We start from the raw sequence: 20,144 nt of genomic DNA, 5'->3' as shown, positions 1-20,144 counted from the left end.
CTCGCATCCCCCTCGACCCCTGAGTCCTTTTCCGGTGTCCAAACAGCTGTGGTCCCTACGTGGTGAGTAAGACCTATCCAAAGATAAAAATCAGCGGAGGCTTCCGCACTCTGACCAGAGCGGGACGCAACCCGCGGAGGGGATGAGAGGCTCTCCAGAAGAGAACAATCCGGGAGATGACAGGGCGTGTAGAGCCAGGAGTCTCAGGCCTGTGTCTGCGCGAGCAGCAGAGATTTGTGTGCCCCGAGATGCGTGCGTGTGTGTGTGTATGTGTGTGTGCCAGCGTGTCTCCGTGACGTCGTCTGCGTTTGCATGTCAGTGACAGATACTTGATTTGTGCTTATTTAACTTCATGGCTTATGGGTGACCGACGGTTGTGTGGCCGTGTGGGTTGTCATTGGAACGCACGGCTCTAGGCCCCGCGGATCCTCCGCCCTGTGTCCTGCCGCAGATAAAAGAGGGAAGCCAGATTCGGGGCCTTAGAATGGAAGAATGGAGAATTACAGCAAGGTCACACAGACTTGATCTTGAGATGAGATTTTTTTTTTTTTTTTTTTTTTTTTGAAGCTCGATGTGGCCCCAAGGCAGGCTTTTGGAAAGACCTGACGAGGTCCCAGGAGTAGGAGTAGGATCCCCCCTGGAAGCTCCTAGAGGTCACCTACATGTTTCTTAACCACAGCATTTCCAGAACTCCGGCCCCAGGAACATGCTGTGAATTGGAGATAGATTCCACCCGAGACGTCAGTGATCCTGGCCTCTCTCATACTGGGAAGGTCAACACTGCCTTTCTACTCCCAGTCTGGTTGTGTGTGTGGGACTGGTGTTAGAAGTTACTGTGCTACCCAAGAAAATCCTGATGTCTCATGATTGCTTTCTCTTTTCCCAGTGCTGCCAGTCCTTTAAAAAAAAAAAAAAAAAAAAGATACTGAGAGCAAAAAGAATTTTTGTTACACATCTAAAAGTTAAAGTTCGGGTGAGTTTGTATATCCTCATTATTCGTAAAATGCACTTTATTGTAAAGTTATGAGACCCTTTCTTTTCCTTCTTCTGAAATGTCCTGCCTACCAGTGACATTATCTGTGAATTGTGTGTGAGGTCATGCAGGTGGATCATCCTTCTCAGGACCCCCAAGCCCTTCTCCCCATAATTTAATCTGTTGCCTACCGTTAGCTATTATGTTTCTAATTTTTGGTGACCAACTAAATTAGTCTATAGTGAACATCATTATGCATAGATCTTTATGTCCTTTTACAGTCATTCCCTAAGGATAAATTTCTAGTTTTGAAATTTGAGTCAAATACCAGACATTTACAATATATCCATATGCTTGTACTCTGGAATACAATGACAAAAAGATATAGTTGCTATCCTCAAATTACTTGTCATCCAGTAAGGAAATGAAATCAAAGTAGGAATAAGATAGACTATGTGAGAGGCCACGAGGAGAAATTCAGGTGATCTGCTTTAGGAGTTCACAGGAAGAGACACCATTCTGTCTCTAGCAGCCCTGTCACAATATGATCACATTATGCCAACTCCCTTGTGTCACCATACCACAGTTTGTTTATTCATTCTTGTGACAACGGGTTGTTTTCCGCATTTGACTGTTAGGAATAAACCTTCTGTGAACACTCTTGTACGAGGCTTCATGTGGACATCTGTTCTCGGTTTTCCTGGGTGTGTACTTATGGGCGGAAGTGATTGACTTCATTTACTCTCCAGTGCAAAGTATAGTTACTTTTCAAACTGGCCGTCACTTGATATTGTTAATCGTTTCATTTTAGTCCATTCTGATAGGTGCACAGTAGTATCTCATTGTGATTTTAATTAGCACTTTCTCATAAGTGGTTATGTAATATCTTTTCATACGATACTGTCCATTTTGATATACTCTTACTAAGTATTCAAATCTTTTGTCCATTTTTTGGTCTGTTTTTTTGCCATTTTCCTGTTGATTTGTAGGAATTATATACGTATTGAATACAAGTCCTTTGTGTGTGTATGTAAGCATATGCATGCCTGTGTGTGTGTGTGTGTGTGTGTGTGTACCTGAGATCAGAAAAAGAAAGAATGTCTTTCATTAGCCTAGAGCTTCTGACTCACTTTATTCATGATATCTTATAATGAAGAGAAGGTCTTAATTTTAATCAGTCTTTTTCTTTACGGTTATTGCATCTTTGTTCTGTTTAAGACATCTTTTCCTGGGGAAGAAGGGACAGCTCCTCCTTATGGTAGAATTCCAGGTGTTGAGTGTAGAAGGGAAGAGGGAGATAGAAAATGGCAATTAGGCAAACACCACAGAAATAGTTGTTTCAGACACAATCAACTGATAGAGGCTGAAACTAGTGGGTGAAAATTTGAGGAGAGAAAGGATTTGTAGTGTCAAAATATTTCCCACGCTGCCTATTGACTACAAAGGGAAAGATAGTAACTTTACAGTGGGGAAACCCAGCAGAAAGCAGCCTAATCAAGTGTTCAAGGTTAACCTCACCAGTAATAAGGCATTGGCATCATGGGCCCTTTCTTATGGTGTGAAGAGAAGGACACAACATCATTGTGGTACTGCCAAAAATACGTGACCTCACTCCAATCATGAAAATATTAGAAAAACCAAGTGGGGGGACATTTGACAAAATGATTGGTATTCCCCCCAAGATGGCAAGGTCATGAAGATAGGTGCGGTAGACAGACTCTATGGTGACCGCTCGATTCCTGCCTGCTGGTGTCTGTGCCATTGTATAGTCCCCACCCCTGGAGTACAAGCCGAGCATCTGACTTGCTTTCAACCAAGAGAAAATAGCAAATGTGAGGGGATGTCACTCCTGTGATAAAGTTACATTATGGTCAAAGTAATGGTATGTCACTGTTGTGGTTATATCATGTAGTGGAAGACTCCGTTATAGCAGACTAGAGCTAGACTCTCCTTGAGGGCTTGATGTAGTAAGCGGCCATGCGGGAGAAGCCCATATTGCCAGAAACGCAGGTGGCCTCTAGGACCTGAGGGTGTCCACCAGGTGACAGCCAGCAAAAAGCTGGGGCCCTCAGCCGTATAGATGCAAAGAAATGAATTCTGCCGACAATCCAAATGAACTCTGAAGTGGGTTCTTCCCCAGGTGAACCTCTGAATGAGAACACAGCCCAGCCAACACCTTGTTTGCAATTTATGAGATCAGCCTAAGGAGAGCATCCTGCTAAACTGTGTGCAAACTCTGGGTCCACAGAAATTGTGAGATGATAAATATGTGTTGTTGTAAGCTAAACTTGTGGTGGTTTGTTATGGCGGCAGTTGAAAACTATTACCGTGAGGAGACCATGGAGATTGGAAGAGACTAAGGATAAGTAGTAGCTAAATGCAATGTGGGATCACGTATAGGATCCTGGAAAAGAAAAGGACATTAGTGTGAAAAACCAGTGATATTTGAATAAGATGTGCCATCTCTAGTATTGTCCCACTGTTAATCTCCTGGTTTTGATTACTGTCCTATGTAAGATGTTAACATTGGGGTGAGGGGTAAAAAGAACTCTCTGTACTATTGGAACTTTTTGCTAAGTCTAAAATAAGTAAAAATAGAAATTAAACTAAAAACGGGGGAAAATTTTGCACATCCATAATCTTGAAGATATTTTCCTATCCTTTCAGAAGGGTTATTGTTTCAGTTTTCAAACGTAGGTGTATGATCCATCTTGAATTTATATCTCTATGTAGTAGAATCAGGGTCAAAATAATTTTTTTGCACACAGGCACTCAATTGCTCAGGCACCATTTGTTGAAAAAGACTATCCTTTCTGATTTATATTGCAATCAGACTTTTTTGAAAAATGTGACTATATATGTGCAAGTCTCTGTCTGGAATCTGTTCTATTGGTCTGTTTGTCAATCCTGTGTCACTATCACTGTTTTAATTACAGTAGCTTTCTGTCATGTCTTGATATCTAGTAATGTGGTTTTGACAACTTTGTTCTTCAGAATTGCCTGGACTATTCTGGGTTCTTTGCATTTCCATATAAATGTAGAACAAGTTTGTTAATTTTCTGTCTTTTTTTTTAATATAACTTGTCAAATTGGCTGTTAATTTTCTTTAAAAAAATATCCTGCTGATATTGTTGGAGTTGCATTGAATCATTAGATCAATTTAGAGAGAATTAGAAGTTAAAATTGAGTCTTCCAATTCTTGAACATAGAATATGTTTCCATTTGTTTAATTGTTAATTTCTTAATGTTTTGTTGTTTTCAGTCTAAAAGTCTTGTACCTCTTTTGTTAGGTTTTTCCAAAGTGTTGTATTTTTTAGTTTTTTTTTCATAAACTGTTGGGATTTTGAAATTTCATTTTCCAGTAACTTTGCTTTAATACAATTAATTGTTTTATACTTTGACCTTTTATTCAACAATCTTGCTAATGAATTCACTTATCCTACTAGTTTGCAGAACTGAATTTTTTTTTCAGTGTTCAAAATCATGTTATTTGCAAACAAAGATGGCTTTACTTTTTTTTTTCCAATCTTACCTTTCATTTCACTTTTTTTTTCTTTACGGTACTGGATAGGTCTTATAGTATAAAATTTAATGGAACTGGTAAGAATGGACAACCTTACCTTGTTTCTGAACTCAGAAGGCCAGCGACCCATATTTCACCTCTCATATAATGGTAGCTGTAGTTTTATTCTGTAGATTCCCTTTATCAAATTAAAGAAGTTCCCTTCTTTTCCTAGTTTGTCGAGAATTTTTATCATGAACTGTGGTTGAATATTATCAAAGATTCTCCATCTGACAAAATGTATGAATGGCTTCCTCCTTTATTTTTTAAGTTTGGAAGGTTACATTGATTTTTTGAAAATTAAATGACCTTTGTATTTCTACATTAAATCCTTCTCATCATCTATTATCACTGGTACCATTTGGTTTACTATGCTTCCTAATATTTGGTTTAATATGCTTCCATCTATGTTCATGAGAGAGATATGCTGTAATTTTCATTTCTTGTGATTAATATCCCTGTCAGGTTTTGATACTACAGTTATGCCTCATGATATGGTCCTTTTTTTTCTGTTTTCTAGAAGATACTGAGTTTTACTAGTATTTTTAATTCCTTCAGTGTTTGGGAGAATTTGCCACTGAAGCCTCTGGGCCTGACATTTTATGGGAAGTTCCTTAATAAAGGTTTTATTTCTTTTTTTTTTTTTAATGTTTGTTTATTTCTGAGAGAGAGAGAGAGAGAGAGAGAGAGAGAGAGAGAGAGAGAGAGATTGAGACTTTCTCTGGGGAGGGACAGAGAGAGAGGGAGACACAGAATCCGAAGCAGGCTCCAGGCTCTGAGCTGTCAGTACAGAGCCCAACATGGGGCTCAAACTCATGAACCCAGTGAGACCTGAGCCAAAGTCGGACGCTTGACTGACTGAGCCAGCCAGGTGCCCCAAAGATTTTCTTTCTTTAGTAAATACAACAATATTCAGAATTTCCATTTCTTATATCAGTTCAATTAAATTTATTTCAAGGAATTTTAAAATGTCATCTACATTTTCAAGTTTATTGGCATAAAGTTGTTCATGAAATTGTCATCAATTTAATGTCTATAATATATATAGTAATACCTCCTTTCATATTCCTGATATTGGCATTTATATTCTAGACCAGTATAGCTAGAGGCTTATCAATATTATCTCTTCAATGAAATAGTTTTTGGCTTTATTCATTTTTCTCTGTTGTATATGTGGGTTTTTTATGTCACTGGTTTCTAAATTTGCTTTTCTAGCTTCCAAAGGTAGATCATTGATTTTTAACCTTTATACTTTGATAATACATACATTTATGTTTAGCTCAAGGGGGTCAAAGAGTATAAAGAAAGAATAACCTAAGTGGACAATTATTACAAATGCTCACGCTGTCCACTGGGAGAAAATAAATTCCAGATTTATTAGCATTGACATAATTTGACACAGGGTTTCCATCGTAATTTCATTACTAATTTACTTGCTTTGTCAACATATCTGTAGTACATCTAACAACTATGATGGAGATTAAACAATGAATGGCATTTATCTGCAGCATTTATTAAAAAAAAAAACATAGGTAAAAAATGTTGGGCGTCTGGGTGGCTCAGTCAGTTAAATGTCTGACCTCAGCTCACTTAGGTCGTGATCTCATGGTTTGTGGGTTCGAAACCTCGCATCAGGCTCTATGCTGACAACCCAGAGCCTGGAGCCTGCTTTGGATTCTGTGTCTCCCTCGCCCTGCCCCTCCCCCATTCACGCTCTGTCTCTCTCTTTCTCTTAAAAATAAATAAACATTAAAAAAATTTTTTTAAGGTAAAAAATATCTTTGTAAGTATTGGTTTGGTTGCATCTGACAAGTTGTGTTATGTCATACTCTCAGGATCATTCAGGTCTGGTTTCCATTATGATTTGTTTTTTGACTTGTATTTATTTAGAAGTGAACTTTTTATATTTGGAAACATTTGAGAAATACCTGTTTTTAAGTTCTAAGTTAATTCCAGAGGCTTCAGAATATATGCATTCTTTTTTGATATTAATCATTTGAAATTTATAGATGCTTGTTTTATGGCCCAGAATATTCTGATAAATACACTGTGAGCATTTGAAAAGAATGTGTATATAGTCTATAGTTTGGGAGTACAATGTTCAATTAGGTCAATTTGATTACTCCTGTTCAAAGTTTTATGGCCTTGTTTATTTTTTTTCTCTTCCTGTCATTGGTTACCAATGGAGGGTATTAAAATCTCAAACTTTTGAAAGGGTATTAAAATCTTAAACTATCCTTTAATTCTGTTGGCTTTCCTATACATATTTTATTTATTTATTTTAATCTTTTAAGTTTATTTATTTATTTTGAGAGAGTAAGCGAGCAAGGGAGGGGCAGAGAGAGAGGGAGAGAGAGAACCACAGGCAAGCTCTGCACTGTCAGCACAGAGCCCAATGTGGGGCTCGAACTCACAAACTGTGAGATCATGACCTGAGCTGAAACGAAGAGTTGAACACTTACCGACTGAGCCACCCAGGCACCCCTCGCTTTATATATTTTAAAGCTGTGTTATTAGGTACATAAGAAATGTAAGACTCCCATTTTGTTCTTGTTGAATTGTACAACATGTCACTTATAATGCTGCTTGCATTGAAGCCCATTGTATCTGTTATTAATATACTAACATCAGCATTCTTCTAATTAATGTCTAATACATTTTCCACTCTTTTATCTTTAATATGTCTGTGTCTTTATGTTTCAAATGTATCTCTTATAAGCAGCATAATTGATCCTGTTGTTCTTTTTAATCTAATCTGACAATCTTAGCTTTTAAATGCCATGTTTAGTACATTTATATTTCACTGTAATTACTGATAGAGTTTGATTTAAGTCTGTAATCTTGGGATATATTTTGTTTGTCCTACTCATTCTCATTTCCTGTCTTATTTTCAGGAAATCAAGTATTTTTTATTATTTCATTTTATCTCTCTGTTAGGTTTTTCTGGTTGTACATCTTTGTATAATTCTTTAATTCTTTGTATAATTCTATAATTCTTTAACTGAGCTATTTTTGACTGCATCTTTAATATAGTCTCCTTTAGATTAGGGCTTTTACTACCTACCAAATAATGTGAGACCATTTTAAGTTTAACTCCAGGGGCGCCTGGGTGGCTCAGTCGGTTCAGCGTCTGCCTTCGGCTCAGGTCATGATCTCCCGGTCCGCGAGTTCGAGCCCCGCGTCGGGCTCTGTGCTGACAGCTCAGAGCCTGGAGCCTGCTTCGGATTCTGTGTCTCCCCCTCTCTCTACGCCTCCCCTGCTCACGCTCTGTGTCTCTCTGTCTCTCACTAATAAATAAACGTTAAAAAACATTAAAAAAAAAAACTCCATTTATGGTGTTACTGTCATTTCTTCTTCATTACAAGCCCCACAAGTGTTATTATTTTTGTTGCTTTAAAACAGTCCATTTGTTTAGTCATATTATTCATATATATACTGTCCTAACTTTTTGTACATCCACACTTCCATCCGGGATTACTTGCCTTTAGCCTGATTGCTGTCCTTTGGTATTTCTTGTATTGTGGGTCTGTTAATAAGAAATTCTCTAAGCTTTTGTTAGAAAAGGTCTTTCTTTCACTTTCATTTCTTTTTTAACTGTTTATTTATTTTGAGAGAGAGAGAGCAAGCAAGGGGGGAAGGGGCAGAAGAGAGGGAGAGAGAAAAACCCCAAGCAGGCTCCACGCTGTGAGCGCAGAGCCCCATGCAGGGCTCCATCCCGCGAACCATGAGATCATGATCTGAGCCAGAATCAAGAGTTAGATGCTTAATTGACTGATCCACCTAGGCGCCCCTCACTTTCATTTCTGAACAATATTTTCTTCGGGTATAAAATTCACAGTTGTCATATTTTTCTTTCAACACTTTAAAGATCTGATTCCATTCTTAGGTTACTATAATTTCTGTTGAGAAATGAACTCTTTCTCTTGTTGTGTTCTTATAACTGATATCCTTTAACAACATACTATTAAGATATGTTTTTAAACTTTGTTTTTCAGTTGTTTGGCCATGCTGTGCCTAGGTATGGATTTGCGCATTTTATCTGGTTAGGTTTGATGAGTTTTTTGATTCATACATCAAAGCATTTCACGAGATTTGTGATGTTTTTGTCCATTGCTTCTTCAAGTAAATTTCCTGTCTTATTTTTTTAGGTGTTCAATCTCATGTCTTGACTATCTCTTGTATTTCTCTTACGTTCTGCTCTGTTCTTTCCTTTTTTCTCTCTGCATAAGATTATTGTTAATTTGACTTTACATTGACAATTCAATACATTCTTAATTTTCAGTATTCTATTCTTATAAAATGTTCATGTAAATCTCTTAAGATTCTAAATCTCTATTGATATGCTTCATTTTGCAGTCTGACTGAGCCAGCCAGATGAACCCCCCTCCCCCACTTTTTTTAAGTAAGCTCTACACTCAACATGGAGCTTGAATTCACAACCCTGATATCAGTAGTCATGTGATCTACCAATTGAACCCATTTTGCATCCCATTTTGCCCATATTTTTTTTTTTTTTTTGAGCATCTTAATATAATGTTTTTAAGTCCTTGTCTATTAGCTTCACTATGTAGATAATCTCTGGATCTGTTTATACTGAGATTTGTTTCTGTTGATTATCAGTAGCCTTCTCCTGTTTCTTTGCATGTTTAATAATTTTTATTGTATGCTGGCATTGTGGATAATATACAGACTCTGGATTAGGTTATCTTCCTTTAATGAGTTTACTTAAGGGTTTCTCATTAAAAAAAATTTTTTTTACCGTTTATTTATTTTTGAGACAGAGGGGGACAGAGCATGAGCAGGGGAGGGGCAGAGAGAGAGGGAGACACAGAATCTAAAACAGGCTCCAGGCTCTGAGCTGTCAGCACAGAACCCGACACAGGGCTTGAACTCACGGACCACAAGATCATGACCTGAGCCTAAGTCAGACGCTTAACTGACTGAGCCATCCAGGTGCCCCAAGGGTTTCTCAGTCTTAATGCTGTTGATATTTTCAGCTAGATAATTCTTTGTTGTGGGGAGGAGGGGGCTTTCCTGTACATTACAGGATGTTTCACAGCACCTCTGGTTCTCTACTCACTAGAAACAATAGCAGCCCTTTCCATATTTTGACAACCAAATATGTCTTCAGACATTGCTAAATGTTCCCCTGTTGAGAACCAATGGTCTGTACAGTCATTTTCAAAGTCTGCTTCACTTTCCATTGCATGAACGCACTATAATTTATTTAATTGACCATCTATCTAAGTACCTTTAGATTTAGTACCTTTAGATTTCTCTCCAGTTTTTTCTTTTAATTTTAACTAGGATCTATAATATTCCTTTATACATCTCTAGGCAAATTTTACAGTTATTTCCTTTGGATGGAAACTCACAAATGGCCTTTCATGGCTAAATTCGTATGGAAAACTCTACTTACATGTCTCAACTGCACTAGGTTTTCAGAAGTCCACAGGACACCATAAGAATGCTCTTAGGGCACCTGGGTGGCTGTTGAGCATCTGACTCTTGATTTCGGCTCAGGTTATGATCCCACTGTCATGGGATTGAGTGCTATATCAGGCTCCTCACTGAACAGAGAATCCCTGCTTGGGATTCTCTCTCTCTTCCTCTGCTCCTCTCCTGTGCTTGCGTGTTCTCTCTCTCGCTCTCGCTCTCTAATTAAAAAAAAAATGTTCTTTTCCCCACAACCTTACTGTATGTGGTACATCATCAACCTTTGAAATCCAACAATTGAATACCTGTAAATGTTAGTACCTTATTGCTTAAAAAACATCTCTTTAGTAAATCTTTTGATAGGTGAAGTTGTAATTACCTATTCTTAGGTTTCACACAAGGGAACAAAAAATCTGGGTTTCAAAGGCAATAGTTAGGGGAAAAAGTTGGCCCTATAATTATAGAAATTAAATTCAAAACATATCACTTCTACTGATTGTTCGTGATATAGGGAAAAGGCTTTAATTAAATGTTAATGTGTACACACTACCTATCACGTAAGGTTGCAAAAATCTGTATGTTGCTGTGTGGTTTCAGTAAGCAGGAATTCACTCCTCTCTTGTGGGTACTGGGTGGGTCGGGAGCTGTGGGCACAGGCAAGGACTCGTGCCAGCAAAGTAGATCCTGATAGGGAAATCCAGGTTGGTCAACCCAGAGGATCTTAGAAGTCAAAGTTTTGGCTTAGGGGAAAGACTTCACATGGGCAGGCAGTTTTACAGTGGTCAAGGTTTCCAGGTTTGTCTACTGTTTTCTGTCTTTGGTGCAAAAGATTTTATGTCTAGGTCCATGAAGGATAAAGGTTGTTGCAGTTTGTGTTGTATGACTTGGTCTTTACCCTGGAACATAGGCCTGGATGGGGGAGGATCTATTCAGAATCACTGAACAACCCAGGCAGGGTTCAGTTGGCTTGGTAAGAATGAAAAATAAGGCACTGTGGGTGTCCGGATCGAGCTTTGGTGCAAGAGTGCCCCTGTTCTGTATCCACTCTTGTGTGGCTTGTATCTGTAGGTATGGGGAAGGGCTTGGGTTTCTCTGGACTTCTCATATCCCCTGATGTGTGTTAATGTGTTTGGGAGGGTGGAGAGTGGGAAAGAACAGTGGAAAGCAGAAATAAAGAAGAAAAAAGAAAGGTTCTCCTACCTTAAATAATTTTTGGAGTTCCGAGATACACAAGGTCTCAAGGCCTCTTTTTCCTCTCTCAGCTCTGGCTTCTCTGAACTCAGCTTCCCTAATAGAGGAAACCTGAGGAAGACAGGTGGTTTGAAAACCATGGCCCAGGTAGGTGTCTCTATCCTGAAATACTGTGATTTTTAGCTCATATAAAACTTTCATTCTTTATCCCCAAGCCCCCTATCTAGGAAAGTTGTATCTCTGACCCTATTTCATGGTTTCTCCCCTTACAGAGAAGGATAATGTCCTCCTCATTTGCTCCTTGTTTTTTTAGAACTGATTTTCAGTTATTCATCAAATAATTCATTTATCTTCTATGTGTTCAGTCTTCTCTCGAGAGCATTGTTAAAGGAGTGAAAGAGTAAAGTACCTGGAAGGAAGTATTTGAGCTTCCCTTATGAGGTTTGTGGTTTCATGAGATAGAAGTGATAGTCCTATTTGATCACAGGAGGGTACACTTTCTCCATAGTTTTCCAGGGAGGTAAGGGAGAATTGGGTTAGGAATGTTCTCAGGGTCAGGTGTGAGATGAAACCTCAGCTTTGAAAAGCTTTTCAGTTTGGGTAGAAATGGTATTGGTGCCGAGAGACAGACAGACAGACAGACAGACAGACATAAGGGCCCTGGCTAAGGAATCACTGAGAACTGAATAAGGTAGGAAGGTCCATTTTGTATTGGAAGATAAATAGCTGGTCTTGAGTCAATCAGTGTTGGTCTGATCATCCTATATTAGTGTGTTCTAACTCAGGAACAGGAATTCAGTAAGGGATTGTAGAAAGGAAGATCATCTAGAACTACATGTCCTAGATGATACTGAACAGTGGGGAAAAGCTTAGGATTTGGGTCCACCCTAAATATCATAATAGCATAATACTTTACATTTAATATTATTTTAATAACATTAATAACACCTTAAGACTTTAAGAAAAATTGTATCTGATGTCTTTAAGAGGGACTAAATGAAAACTTTAACTTGTGAAAATAAAGGAGATGCTTATGATACACAACCTGACATATATTACATCTTGATAAAATTACTTAATTTTATAGAAACTATTTCCAAAGATAGAAACTTTATCAGCTTTTTGAAGTATAACTGACATATAATTGAGTGTGTTTTGTCTCTTTAGAGTAGCTTTATTGAAATTTAATTTACAATAAATTGCTCATGTTTAAAGTGTGGAATTTAATGAGTTTTGACCTATGTATATACCTGTGAAACTCTTACCATTATCAAGATAATAAAAATTTTTCTCATGTCCCTTTATAATCGCCCGCTCCTTACCTGCTCCCACCCTTGCCCTTTGTGCCCAGGCAACTGCTGTCTTCCTTTCTGTCACTATAGGTTAGTTTGCATTTTTCTAGAATGTTATATAAATGTAATCATACATCATGTGCTCTTTCATTAGCTTATTTCATTCAGCATATTTATGTTGAGATTCATCCATATTGTTGCATATCTTATTCCAGTATATATTCCATTCCAGTAGTATATTCCATTTAATTACTGATTAGTATTCTCGTCTCAGGATATACCAAAATTTTCCATCCATTCTTCTGTTGATGGATATTTGAGTTCTTTCCACTTTAAAAAAAAATTTTTTTTTATTTTAATTTGAGAGAGAGAGACAGAGCGTGAGCAGGGGAGGAGCAGAGAGAGTGGGAGACACAGAATCCAAAGCAGTCTCCAGGCTCTGAGCTGTCAGCCCAGAGCCCGATGCGGGGCCTGAACCCACAAACCGTGAGATCGTGACCTGAGCTGAAGTCGGAGGCTTAACCGACTGAGCCACACAGGTGCCCCTAAGTTCTTTCCACTTTTTGACTACTACAAGTAAAGCTGCTATGCCAAAATGCTTCATGCCAAAATCTTTGTGTGGACATATGCTTTCATTTATCTTGGGTGAACACCAGGAGTGGAATGACTGGGTAACGTGGATGTTTAACTTTTTAAGAAATAAACTGGGACACCTGGGTGGCTCAGTCAGTTAAGTGTCTGACTTCGACTCAGGCCATGATCTCGCAGTCCATGAGTTCGAGCCCCGCGTCAGGCTCTGTGCTGACTGCTTCAGATTCTGTGTCTCCCTCTCTCTATGTCCCTCCCCCACTTGCGCTGTCTCTCTCTCAAAAATAAGTAAACATTAAAACAATTTTTTCAAAAAGAAATAAACCGTTTTTCAAAGTGATTGTACCATTTTACATTCCCACCATCAGTATTTGAGAGTTCCATTTCTTTCCACATCCCTGGCAACACCTAACACAGTCTATTAAATTTTAGCCATTCTAATAATTATGTAGAATACTGTCTCCTAGCAGTAAGCTAGGGCAATCATAGAGTTGACTGCATTTGTTACTTATCTCTCAATGATCACTACCTAATATTTTCTGTTTTGAAAACTATTGTCTCATACATTTTGTCCATGTTTTTGGTTATTTCACATAGGAAGGTAAATCCAATCCCTGTTACTCCATTTTTGCTGGGATAGATTTTTTAATTCATTTTGGGGAAGAAAGTGAACAATGCTCCTTACATATACACTGAGGAGAAAAAATGTCAGAACGTGCATTTACTAATAGTGTCTGATTTAGGTACATAGTAGGTAATGTGCTTATATATACTGTTTCATTTAATTGGGAAAGTCTTGGTTACTTAATTCATTTTCATACATTTAAAGTTTTCCTCTATTTTTAAAGAAATTTGTTGTACTCCAACAGGATTCTTCAAGACTGTGTTGGCACTCTACTTCAGAAGCTAATTTATTTATCTTCGTCTGATCGTGTCATGATCTTGTAACTCCGCTTACTTGTTTTTCTGTATTGCCCCCTTACTGCAATTCAGTCATTCCATCTTGAACATTTTTTCTTTACTGTTACAAATAATACGTGGGTTTGTCATTTCAGGTGCCATTGACATTCAGTGATGTTGCCATAGACTTTTCTCAGGAGGAGTGGGAATGCCTAAATTCTGATCAGAGGGATTTGTACAGAGATGTGATGTTGGAGAATTATACTAACTTGGTCTCACTGGGTAAGGACATCTGCCTGAAGTGATGTAGAATCTGCTGTCTGGAATAGCTGCTTTCTCCACTGTGTATTTTATGTTCTATAGCGAGAAACCAGATAAATGTCTCCATATTCATATTCTCCAAGGCCTAGTTTGACCTTTATTAGGTGGAAATGGGCATCTCTCTTCAGCACCTGAATCTTTTCTGTCTTTCATTTACCTCCCTCCGCCCCATCCTACAATTCCTTCTTTTTCTAAATCAATAAAGGTTTGAATTATTGGACTTTTTCCTGCATAACCAATGCAAAGGAAACAAATTTCATATTATGTGTATGTCCAGAATATCTACAAATATTCCACTTTAATTGCTGGTCCACCTACATGGAGAACAGATAACATGGGGTCCTGGTTTTCTCTTTGCTACAAAAGAACCATGGTAATTTCTACAGTGTAGAATGAATCAAGAGTATTATCTGCTTAGTGTTATTTTTGCATTTACAGCAGGAGAAAAGTTGGTTTGCAGTGCTTTTATAGATTCTACTGAGAAGTGAAAGTCTTTGTTCAGTTTTTGGAAAATGCTTGACCATTATTTCTCCTGGGATGCCAGTTATGGTGATGTTAGATATTTTGAGTGTATCGCACAGTTCTATCATGTATTTATTTCCCTTTCTCTCTATTATTTTCTGTTGACGTGTATTTCAGCTCATTTATCCCATATTCTGCTATGATGAGTCTGCTCTTAAAGATGGATTTTTCATATCAGATGTGGTCTTTTTCAGTTCTAGAAATTCAATTTGGTGGTCTTTTATGGCATCTAATTATCTGTTGAAATTCTTCATTCTTTTATTTACTTTCTTTTCATTACTGTTTTCTCATCTGTTTTCTTAAACATTTTAATCAAAGCTATTATGGAATTCTTGAAGGCCTTCATTTTTTGTACTATCCTTGGGTATGATTCTCTTTCTTTTTTTTCCTCTCATTATTCGTCATCTGGTAATTCCTCTTTAAGTCACCTGGAATTGTGATTGTATGCTGGACATCGTGTTGACAAGAACTGAACAGTTTCCATATGATGGGATCTTCCACCAGAGTATTTACATTTTCCTCTATTAATTGATAGGATGGCAGGCTGATCACTATAATACAATCAGGGAATGAGCTGGGTCAGTGCTAGTTTTCAGTTTGGGTAATGGTCAGCTACCTCTTTTTTATCACTTTACTGCTAGCTGCACTCGGAATCAATGAGTTTCTACAGGGGAAAAGTAGTGGATCCTCAGGACCAATTCACCACTTCTTCATGGCTCTTATTGCTTATCTGTTTCGATTTTAAGCTGCTTCTCCCAAACGATCTTTTAAAAAAAAATTCTTTTTAATGTTTATTTATATGAGAGAGAGAGGGAGCCAGGGGAGGAGCAGAGAGAGAGAATCCTAATCATAGAGCCTGATGCAGGGCTCAATCTCACGGCTGTGAGATCATGACCTGAACCAAAATCGAGAGTCAGACGTTCAACCGACTGAGTCACCCAAGTGCCCCTCTGAATGGATTTTTTTGATTCCAGAAGAATTGTTGAGAATTAATAAGTGAATCATCCGCTTGACATGCCAGGAAAAGAAGAGCATAACAGACTTAAAGAAAGTAGAAGAAAGGAAATAGTGAAAGAAAGTAGAAAGTAATGAAATGAAAGCCAGACACAAAAGAGCAAGTCAAATCAATTTGCTTCTCTCCAAGAACCGGTAAAAGCGGTGCAACTCTCTCAACATGAATCAAGAAAAAAAAAATCTGTGTAAGGAAAAAAGCCACCTCATTACAAACCTTGAAGCCGTGAAATACAGTATTTTGAAAATCATCCTGCCAAAAAGAAACGAAAAATCAAATGAAATAAATGATTAGAAAATTTTAATCTACAAAAATTTCCACTCAAGAAAAAAACCTGAAAAGTCTCATAAGCACTAAAGGAACTGAATCAGTCATCAAGAGTCTCCCCCAAAATTAGAAGATTCAGGCCTAAATCATCTGTCATTAAAGTACAGGTGCAACAGTTTGAACATGTAAGAATTTTGGGAAAATATTCCCCATAAATGCTTTTGCGTGTTGAGTCTAACAAAGAATAAGCTATGGAGAGAGGGACAAACCATAAAATAGACTCTTAACGACAGAGAACAAACAGGGTTGAGGGAACGAGGAAGGTGGGGGATGGGCTCAATGGGCGATGGGTATTAAGGAGGGCACTGGCTGTGATAAGCACTGGGTGTCGTAGGTAACTGATGCATCACTTTCTGTTCCTGTAATATTTCACTGTATGTTGACTAGCTAGCATTTAAATAAAAACTTGAAACAAAAAAAAAGAACATTAAAAGATGAGAAGAGTAGCCATCTTTTTAAAATATGGGATATACTTACAATAGCTTTTTCCAGTATCCTTGCCTACTAATTATATTATCTGCATCATTCCTTGGTCTGTTTCTTTTGATTCATTTTTCTCCTAGTAAGGGTCACATTTTCCTGCTATTTGCATGCCTGATCATTTTTTATTAGATGCCAGACATTGTGAAGTTTACTGTGTTGGGATGCTGGATTTCTAATATTCTTTTACACATTTTTGGGCTTTGGTCTGGGATACAGTTAGGTAATTTGGAATCTGTTGATCCTTTTGTGGTTTGCTTTTAAGTTTTGTTAGGGTGGGTCCAGAACAGCTTTTAGTCTAGGGATAATTTGCCCCACCCTCACCCCCACCCCACTGAGGCCGTATCCTTCTGTGGACTCTGTTTGATGCCTCGTGTTATGGGGTCTTTCCATTCTGGTTGGTGGAAACAGGAATTTCCCAGGCCCTTTCTGACTTCCAGGGGATGTTCTGCCTACTTCTATCTGGTAGTACATTCTTTGTTATTTGTTTCCTCACACAGATGTCCAGATTCATACTCATCCAGCTTCAAGGAGATTCCTCTACAGATCTCTAGAGATCTCTCTTCCTCCTCTCTAGTATTCCAACTTGCAAATTCTGCATCTCTTTCTTTCCCTTCATTCTCTACTCTGTCTTCTCAACTCAGGGATATAGCTGCACTGTTTTAGTTTCCCCTCCTTGTGCTTTGTTCTGGAAATTCTCTTTAGGCAGTCAGATGTGGTACTTGTGGGGCACACTTCATTTGTTTCCCTTCTCTCAGGAGATTTCTGTCTGGCACTATTTTCCAATATTTGAATGATATTGTTTCATCTATTTTGTTGGGTTTTCTAGTTATTTAAGGTAGGAGGGTAAATTTGATCCCTCTTAATGTTACATGACCAAAATCACAAATTATTCACTCTGTCTTTGAGAGCTTCTTTGCACTTTAATACAAGAGGTTTTAGACTCACCTTATATCTTCCCTGCCCTGGACCAGGAATTAGCTATTTCTCCAAGGCACCCTAGTTCACATTAGTGGGAAATAGTTTACAGAGACTGAAACCTGGCCAACAGGGAAGCTAATTGTAATCACCTTTTTGTGGGCATAAATACACATTTTTAAAATTATTTCTTCTATGGAAATTGGTTTGTTTAGATTTTCCATCTCTTCTGGGGTCTATTTCTGTTATTGTCTTACTTTTTATTTTGAAATAATTTTAGATTCACAGAAGAGTTATAAATGTGGTACAAAGAGTTCTAGTATACCATTCCCATAATGATGCTAACATCTTACATAACCATGGTACATTTGTGAAAACTACCAAATTAACATTTTACAATTACTATAAACTAAATATTTTATGTAGATTTCACCAGTTTTTGCACTAATGTCTTTTTTTCTGTTTCAGGATCCAATCCAGGATACCACATTACTTTTAGTCATCACGTGTCCTTAGTTTCCTCCAAATGTGACAGTTTCTCAGTTTTTCCTTCTCTTTCTTGACCTTGATACTTTTGAAGATACAGTTTGGTCAGGTATTTAGTAGAGTGCCTCCAAATTTTGGGCTGTTTGTTTTCTTATGATCAAACTGAGATTATGGATTTGGGGGAAGAATACCAGAGAAGTACCCTTCTCATTGTATAACGGGAGTACCTGATATCGATATGATTTATCAGTGTGCTGTTAACCTTAAAAACTTGTATAAAGTAGTGTCTGTCAGTTTTCTTCACTGAAAAGTTATTATTTTTGTTTCCTTTTCATATTCTATTTGTTAGGACCAAGTCAGTAAATCTCACTGGGGTCAGTTTTTATAAATAATATTTTCAGAAAAAAACGTCATCATGTACATCTCAAATTTATTTGCATAGTTGTCTTTAAGGATTTCTTAAACATTCTCTATTTCTTTATTGATGACTGACTGCCTGTTGTCATTGCGTTTGGATTGTCCTCCTATCTTTTGTTCCTTGAATAGGTAGGCTAGTGGTTTGTTCGTATGTGTTAATTGTACAGTTTTATTTAAAATTTGTTTTTATTGATTTTCCTCTTCTGCTTTCCTTCAATATATTTTATCATTCTTTTTCTAATTTTTGTCTTTTCCTAATTTTGGATTTCATATTTAATTTATTCATTTTAATTCTTTAATTTTTCATTTGATGTACGCCTTTTGGTCCATGTGTTTGCAGCAATACAGTTGAAGGCCATAGATTCTGATGTGTTGTATTTTTACTATCATTCTTTTCAAGATGTTCTGTGGTTTCAGTTTGTATGTTATCATTCTCTAAAAGTAGTTGTTGGTTTTTATTTATCCAGAGAAAGGGTTTTGGCTTTTTGAGATTGCTATTCATTTTTCGTTGATTCAGAGAATATTGTTTGCTTTACTTCAACTTTGTGAACATATTGTACTTCATTCATAGAAGAATCCCACTTGTCTTCACCTCATACTCGACCCATTTAGCACGTGAGAGTCTTTCAGGCTGCTCCACCATCCAGACAGCCCATTTTTAGCCTACATTCAACGTATTCTTTGTTGCAGCGTCCCAGGCATTTGGTTTCCCAGGGTCTGTTCCCATGGTATTTAGTTACTTTATTTTTCCCCAACATCCTCAAGTTTAATTTCTTAGATGTTCATAAGCATTTAAAAATAATATTAACTATTGCAATTCCTGAAATGCATTTCTGTGAAATTCAAGGACAATTTGCCTTGCCTATAAAGGAATGGAAGGGAGAATTTGGGAAAGCCATTAGAGAAACAGAACACAGTTAGCATCAGTAGGATGGATAAACAATGTTAAAGTTCTACTGATGAAGGTAATACACCATCTGATTATCTTGATTGAGATAAAGCAGAAAAACAATCATGACTTGGCACAGGAAGGATGGAGCAATGTACGTCAATTTAAGGGGATAAGCAGGTGGAGAACGATCAGGTATCACCTCTTTCCATTTATATTTTTGACTAAGCTAGTTTGGCTGTACATTTTTCTCACCTGTAAGGTAAATGATAGAGGAAAGCATACTTTACTATAATAAGGCATGAGAGATTGGGACCAGCGAGAGATAGTTGATAACTGTTGCATCATTTTCAGAAACGAAATGGTTATTTTGCTTGGCTGCCTTCCCCAGTGACCTTGATTTTCATCCTTATTTACCTTTATTTTCATCCAAGTTATTTTTTAAAATTCAGTACTTTATTCTACAACTAAGGACTTGTTTTGCAGTAGTAGTTGCAAGAATTTTTGAGTTTTAGAGTAAGAAACTAAGTAGTAAAACAAATGAGAAAATAAGTATGTAATAGAGAAAAGTATTTTGAAGACAAAAAGTTAGGTGTTGGAATACAGGATAAAGGATATGAATTTACTTAGAGTTAGCAGAGGCAGCCTTTCTGAAGAAGTGATTTCTAACCTGCAGCACCTGAAGATAGTAATTTAAAGGAGTGAGGTAAGAGGATTTCTGAAAGGTGGATCCCCAGGGAATGGGAAAGGTCATGGGACATCTTAGTAGCTGAAGAGATGCATTGGGATAGTATATAGGGAACAAAGATGCCAAGGGCTTGAAATGAATT

At 37.5% G+C, this 20,144-nt stretch overlaps 1 protein-coding gene and 1 long non-coding RNA gene across 6 annotated transcripts in view; one reads left to right on the top strand and one right to left on the bottom strand.

The window, feature by feature from the left end:
* ZNF404 (zinc finger protein 404) overlaps window positions 1–20,144 on the top strand; it is a 50,905-nt gene continuing 30,761 nt past the window's right edge. Inside the window, exons 1-5 of one of the 4 annotated variants that reach the window (XR_008293403.1) lie at window positions 2–66; window positions 896–973; window positions 11,234–11,309; window positions 14,098–14,224; window positions 17,991–18,785. Coding sequence is in view for 1 of the 4 variants with exons in the window: in XM_027037733.2 (XP_026893534.2) it covers window positions 857–973; window positions 14,098–14,224 (244 nt within the window). In the remaining 3 variants the exon portion in view is untranslated. Of the gene's footprint in view, window positions 67–450; window positions 974–11,233; window positions 11,310–14,097; window positions 14,484–17,990; window positions 18,786–20,144 lie in introns of those variants that run through there. The other 3 variants (XR_008293404.1, XR_008293402.1, XM_027037733.2) reach the window with 3 other exon arrangements.
* LOC128313149 (uncharacterized) overlaps window positions 1,946–20,144 on the bottom strand; it is a 37,088-nt gene continuing 18,889 nt past the window's right edge. For both annotated transcript variants that reach the window (XR_008293407.1, XR_008293406.1), the window contains 2 exons: window positions 11,172–11,273; window positions 1,946–2,225 (listed from right to left, as the gene is read on the bottom strand). This is a non-coding gene — a long non-coding RNA (uncharacterized LOC128313149). The remainder of the gene's footprint in view (window positions 2,226–11,171; window positions 11,274–20,144) is intronic.

This window comes from Acinonyx jubatus, chromosome E2 (assembly GCF_027475565.1).
Source record: "Acinonyx jubatus isolate Ajub_Pintada_27869175 chromosome E2, VMU_Ajub_asm_v1.0, whole genome shotgun sequence".
In the NCBI taxonomy this organism is placed as follows: Eukaryota; Metazoa; Chordata; class Mammalia; order Carnivora; family Felidae; genus Acinonyx; species Acinonyx jubatus.
This window is presented reverse-complemented; position numbering and strand designations above follow the sequence as displayed.